Below are 6,042 nucleotides of genomic sequence, written 5' to 3'. Positions count from 1 at the left end.
CTGATTAACTACAGAGAAGCATTTAAAGTTGCTGAGAGCTCCTTAGCAACAGCCACCGTCTCCACAGGCTGCTGATGGAGAGGAAAGGCCAGAGGAAAATACGTGCAGAGAACGTTAGGGTGGAGAAATGGAGGCTGAAAAGATGGGCAAAGATATAGTGGGAGCAGGTCCCAGTTGCTGATGGTGCTGGGATGGGGCCCGGAACAAGCCACCAGGTCCTCTGCCTATGCCCAGCCCTGAATGAAGGGCACAGGCACCAGCTCCCAGCTGACAAATGAAACCCATTTGCAGCACAGAGCAGGGATGCTGGCTCCTACCCACTCCCAAAAGACAACATTCCCTCCACCAAAGCTACTTGTATGGTCAAGGGGTTATGCTTTCACCCATCTTCAAGGCTCCCCAGGCTGAGCCCCACTGGGCTGTCCTCAAGGGCTTCTCCATCCCTTGGAGTGTCACAGGCTGAAATGAGACCCATGAATGATGCTCAGGAGTGCAGTGTTGTCATCTCGCTCTCCCCATAGCTGCAGCAGCCAGCTGCCCTCCCATAAGCCATTCAGGGGTAACGTCACACATGGGGACAGTTTATTTTTCCATTAAAAAAATAGATAACAACTTCACCATCTCCTAACAGATATTACAGTCATCAACACCACAACGTGCAGACTAAATACAGACCCGTGACGATATTCCGGTCCTGGGGCAGGAGGGATGGAGGGAGCAGGCTAGGATGGGGGGGGGAAGGAGACAGACATGTTTCTTGTGGCCTCAGAGCCTTGCCAGGAGGCTCAGCAGGTACAGAACCCATCCACACCTCTCCACAGCCCCAGTCCAGAACCCACCAGTCCCCACAGTAGTGCCACACACCAGAAGCAACACCAGGGCATGCCTTCAACACCCACACTCCTGATCTTGCCCCAGGGCAGCCCTCAGAGGAGATGGGCAGCCCCTGCCTTCAATTTAGAACCCCAGGCATCACCTCAATATCCAGGAAGGCCAAAACCACCACAAAGCATCCAAGATGCTGCCAGGGCAGTTGTGGAGGTCACCTGCTTGCTCTGCCAGCTCACACAGGTGATGGGGCAGAAGGTGGCTTTTAGGATCAAACACTGGCCACATCCAGAAGTGGCCATGGACACTTCTGCTCTCCCCTAAAGTCCTCTGACCAACCCTGGCCATTCCCAGCAGCAAAAAGCAAAAGCAGAGGTGGAAAAGCTAAAGGTGGGCAGAGAGAGCCAAGGTAGTGAGCCCTCAAGGAGGGTGCAGCACCCTGTCTGAGCTCCCCAGCACCCTGGGGCCAGCCCTGGCCCCTCTGGGAAGCCTTGCAGAGAACTGAAGGTGAAGAAGAGATGAGGGCCAGGACTTGGGGCTTTTCAGCCTCCTTGGAGGCATCACAAGCAATGAGGAAGGGATCAGCGGAAAGGTGGAAAGAGCTGGTTTCATTTAGGATCAGGAAATGGGCCAGGTGGAGCAGTGGGGGAAAGCAGGGAGAAAACAGCAGGAACATGGGAACAGTTGGCCCTGAGGAGCCAAGGTGCTCACCACTGGCTGTAGGGAGTCCAGCTCCAGCATGGGAGAGGGTTGATTTGGGGGTAACCTCAAGCCGGCAACACCCAGAGCAGGCTCTGCCCATCAAGGGAGAACTACAGCCTGTGGGCTACCCAGGACGCAGCTGGGAGCAGGTGGATGGGTGGCAGGAGGGACGGAGCGTGACTCATGCCTGGGGCCAAGTGGGCATGGGGGCACTCAGCAGAAAATGGGGATGGAAACCATCATGGGGAGCAGAGGTTGGCTGCAGCCAGTCCAGCCACGAGCCCCAGGGCTCTATTTCTGCATGTCACACTGCAGGAGGAGGACAATGGAGGGGTCGCTCTTTGCTGCCTCCTTGAACTCCTCCAGCGAGATCTGGTCATCCTTGTCCTTATCCATCTTTGTGAAGATCTTGTCAACACGTTGCTGGGGTGTCAGCCCGTCTTGGTTCATCCTCATCATGATCACAGTCCCCACCATCTTGTAAATGGCCTGGAGCAAGAAGAGAAGCAAAGTACCAGAGTGGGGATATCAGATGGGTGGAAGGTCCCAGGACAAGGCAGGGGACAGGACTGATGCTCTGCTGGGACCCAGACAGCTGCTGTGCTGCTGCACAGCTACAATCAGGTGCAGACCAGGTACCTTTCAGAAAAGACTCTGGGCAAGAAAACTCATTCTTTGGTGCCAAAAGGGATCCAATAGATTTGGAAAACCTGGAAAAACCAAGCTACCCCTTCTGACTTTAAGCACCGGTACCTCAATGATCTCCAGCATCTCCAAGCGTGTGATCTTCCCATCCCCATCCAGGTCGTACATCTCAAAGGCCCAGTTGAGTTTCTGCTCAAACGTGCCCCTGGAGGTGACAGACAGGGCACAGATGAACTCCCTGAAGTCGATGGTCCCATCACCATTCTTGTCAAAGGTGCGGAAAGCATGCTGGGCAAACTTGGAGGCATCTCCATAGGGGAAGAACTGCAGGAAAGAGAGAACAGATCAAAATGAGGAGGGGAAGCTTGGTATGGGCACTGCACCTGAAGCAGCACCTTGCCCCAGCTGGAGCAGGGTGCTCCAGCCCCACAGGCAGCACTTGGGGCCCTGGCTGGAGCCCACCTTGATGTAGAGCTGCTGGAACTCCTCCAGGTTGAGGATACCGGTGGGACAGTCCTTGAGAAAGCCCTTGTACCACTGCTTCAGCTCCTGCTCGCTGAACTCCGTGCTCCTCACCAGGTCATCCAGCATCTCTGGAGCCAGCTTGCTGCTGTGCTTGCCCATGGCTGCCTCTGGGAGAGAAAATGCATGGCACCTACACCCCAGGAGCAGGGAGGGCTGGTGCTCCCAGGCCCTCCTCCACCCTGCACCCAGCTGATGGGTGTCCATGCACTGTGAAACACCAAGACAGCAACTGTGATACTGGGAACAGGCTTGGTGCCCATGCTCAGCTGTGGCCCTGGCTACTAGAGATGCACAGGAGCTGGCCCTGGGGCAGCCTGCCGGGGCAGCCAGCAGCATCACTTTCAGTGTCGTCCCGTCCCCCACCCCCCCATCTCCTAGGCTGGCTCCCTTTGGGGTGCAGAAAACCACTCAAAAATCAACTGAAGACCGAGAACTCCTCACATGGCCTTTACCAGACCATGATGTCCAGCTGCCCTTCGTAAGGATGGGGCAAAGAGGTAACACAAGTCTGCCATTAAAACAGGGTGGAAAAAAACCCCTCACGGGCATCATCTGACTTGCAGCATCCAGCCAGCTGCAGCAATGCCCAACCTGCTGCTGGCCAGCTCCTGGCGAGGATGGGGTCCTCAGCCAGGCACCCCCCTGCCATGGGGCTGCCGGCAGCATGGTGCACTGGAGCACTGGCAAGCCTGCAGCTGCGTGGGCAGGACATGGAGCTGCTCCGATACACGCCGTGCCTGCTCCCACGCAGCCTTGGCTGCCAGCGCCGCTCAGCCTGAGCAGCAGATGGTTTGCTGAGAGCTCCTGGAGCTTCTCTCTCCATAAAGTTGAGTAGAAGTTCACCTGGAGCCCAACCAAGCACCATCTCCCTTCCGAGCATCTGATTTCCTGGCCATGTGGGCTTGGGGGCACGGGGGTACCCTGGGATGGGCACAAGCCTCCCCCCGCAGCGATGCGGGGCTCCCGGTGCTCCCAGCCAGTCCTGCTCCCAGCTAATCCCACAGGCAGAGGCTGCTTCCTGCCCCATCATCCCACCAGCATCTGTCACCGTCTGCCGCGGCAGCACATAACCCACCACACCTCGGCAGCCAGAGCTGAGGGAACGTCCGGACACCCACGGAGCACAGTCCTCAGCGATCCCCAGCTTGGCTGCGGAGCTACACGAGCCCTCCTGGCATCACAGTCCAGCTCTAACCTGCAGGGACTGATTAATCCCCACCATGTACCATGCTCGTGTCCTCCGGCATCTCCCACCAGCCGTGCCAGCGGGCAGATGCCGCTTCTCACCTGCGCAAGGGGCAGCTTTTCCCACTAGGAAAAAGCAACCATGACCTTTGCTAGGAGCACCACACCTTCTCCTGCAAGAGAAGCCTTCAGAGAGGCTGGGACTCAAGAAGAGCATCCTTTGGTCCACAGACCTCGAGTCTGCTTTCTGAGTGGGACCCAGCGCAGGCCACGCCAGGGTGGGGGACAGCAGGGATGGCCGCTGGGGCCAGTGGCCACAAGGGCCATCGCATGCTTGGCATGAACCGCTCATCTCCAAGCACTGACATCGCCATCGGTCACTGGCTGCTGGTCCGAAAACAAGACAGACCGGGGTCGTTACAGGTGTCGCCCCCGGAGCGCGCCCTATGTAGCACAGGGCACCCCACCCCAGCACCACCCCGACGGATCGGCACTCTGGGGGGGCAGGGAAGGGGCGCAGGGCCCGGCCCCAGGGGATGGATGGGGCGATGGGGCTGGGGGCAGCAGCGCTCGCGGGTGCAGAAGCTGCTCTGCCCACCCGGCGGGCAGCTCCGGGGCACCGGCCCCCACAGCCGCTGCAACCGGCTCCCGGGCACCGCGCGGCTCCCGGCACCTGCCCCGACGGCAGCTGCGCACCGGGGAACCGGGCGGGAACCGGACCCCAGCCCCGCGGAGGGGGGCAGCTGCGGCCCCGACGGCCCTTACCTGTCGTGCGGCGCGGACAGGCGGCGGCTCGGCGGCGCACGGAGCCGGTACCGGAGGGGCCGCGGTCCAGCCCGCCGGCTCTACCCGCGCCGCTCCCGCCCCTCTTGTAGCCGCAGGCCACCCGCCCCCCCCGGCGACAGCGTTCGCCCATTGGCTGGGAGGGCTGTCAATCAACCGGGAGGGGCTGCGGGGGGGGTCGAAGTGGGATATTGGGGGGGGTACTGGGATGCTGGGGGATGCCGGAGGGCAAAGTGGAAGGGATGCTGGGGAGGATGCTGGGACGGGGATGCTGGGACCAGGATGTGAGTGGGATGCTGAGACTGGATGCAGGGGGGATGCTGGCAGTGGGATGTGGGGGGGATGCGGGGAGTGGGATGAGGGGAGTGCTGGGTTCAGCATCAGGGATGCTGCTGGCCCTGCCTGCCCAGAGATGCCTGCCTGGTCCCCAGGCTTGTGCAGCCCTCCCCTGCACCCTCTGCCCCTGCTGCCACTGTCTGGGGCCGCTTCCTCCTCCTCCTCCTCCTCCTCCTCACTGTGCCCCACTCGCCCATCTCTAGCCTCTGTCCCTGGTGGTGGCTGATCCCAAAGCACCCCAAAATCCCCTTCCCTTGGTGTGCTTCAGGGCTGGCAGGGGCCAGGCACCCAGCACAGGGCCCCGCGCTGCCTGCACCGAGGGGACACCAGGACACACCTCAGCCCTCCTGGCTTGGCAGAGCTGCAGCTGCAGCACGGAGGGGAAAGGGCTGAGCAAACCGCTCTCATCTCCAGATCCAAACATGGAGTGTTTCCATGGCAATCGCTGGTGGCTCTTCCTGGTGACCTTGGCCATCCTGCTGTGATCCCTGTGCCACCTGGGCCCGTCCGCAGCAGCCCCTCTACAGCTGGTGGCCACCGAGCCCAGATGAAGCCTCCAGCCAGCCAGGGCTGGTCCCCATCCTAGTTCCCTGTGGGGTGCCATGGGGTGCTCTGACTTTCCCCATGGCTCAGCATCCCCCAGCCCGGCCCTGCTCTCGGGTGCACCCACCCTGGCCGCGGTGGTGGCTGCAGGAAGCCACCACAACTGCCCCCACCAGGGGTGAGAGGGGGTTGGTCTACAAAAACACACAGAGATTTGCAGCTGTGTATATGCAGCGGAGCTGCAGGGATCCATCACCTGCCTGTCCTGAGGGCAGGAAGGATGGGACCCCTCCATGGCTGGACACGTCCCCCCTGCGCCATGCCCCTGTCGGGGGCTGGATGCCCACCCGCAGTGGGGTGATTCAGCTCCATGGCTTTTGGGTCACTCCAGCAGCCTCCGCTGGGCACATGGACCTGTCTGGCCCCAAAGCCTCCCCATGAGCATGGGGGGACGACCCACCCCCCACCACCCTGCCGCCCCCCATGCTGGCTGGG

At 60.8% G+C, this 6,042-nt stretch overlaps 1 protein-coding gene across 1 annotated transcript; it reads right to left on the bottom strand.

Moving 5' to 3' along the window:
* Positions 1-580: 580 nt before the first annotated feature.
* HPCAL4 (hippocalcin like 4) lies at positions 581-4,741 on the bottom strand. Its single transcript, XM_055799804.1, has 4 exons — positions 4,651-4,741; positions 2,638-2,807; positions 2,284-2,499; positions 581-2,019 (listed from the first exon to the last, which is right to left on the bottom strand). The coding sequence occupies exons 2-4, from the start codon at positions 2,797-2,799 to the stop codon at positions 1,822-1,824; spliced, it is 576 nt and encodes a 191-aa protein (XP_055655779.1). The 5' UTR covers positions 2,800-2,807; positions 4,651-4,741; the 3' UTR covers positions 581-1,821.
* Between the last annotated feature and the right edge of the window lie 1,301 nt (positions 4,742-6,042).

Source organism: Falco peregrinus, chromosome 3, assembly GCF_023634155.1.
Source record: "Falco peregrinus isolate bFalPer1 chromosome 3, bFalPer1.pri, whole genome shotgun sequence".
NCBI lineage: Eukaryota > Metazoa > Chordata > Aves > Falconiformes > Falconidae > Falco > Falco peregrinus.
This window is presented reverse-complemented; position numbering and strand designations above follow the sequence as displayed.

Coding starts and splice junctions, on each gene's coding strand:
- HPCAL4 (XM_055799804.1), bottom strand. CDS start 2,799: ATGGGCAAGCACAGCAGCAAGCTGGCTCCAGAGATGCTGGATGACCTG. Junction 2,500..2,637: donor TCCAGCAGCTCTACATCAAG/GTGGGCTCCAGC, acceptor TCTTTCCTGCAG/TTCTTCCCCTATGGAGATGC. Junction 2,020..2,283: donor AGATGCTGGAGATCATTGAG/GTACCGGTGCTT, acceptor TTCTTGCTCCAG/GCCATTTACAAGATGGTGGG.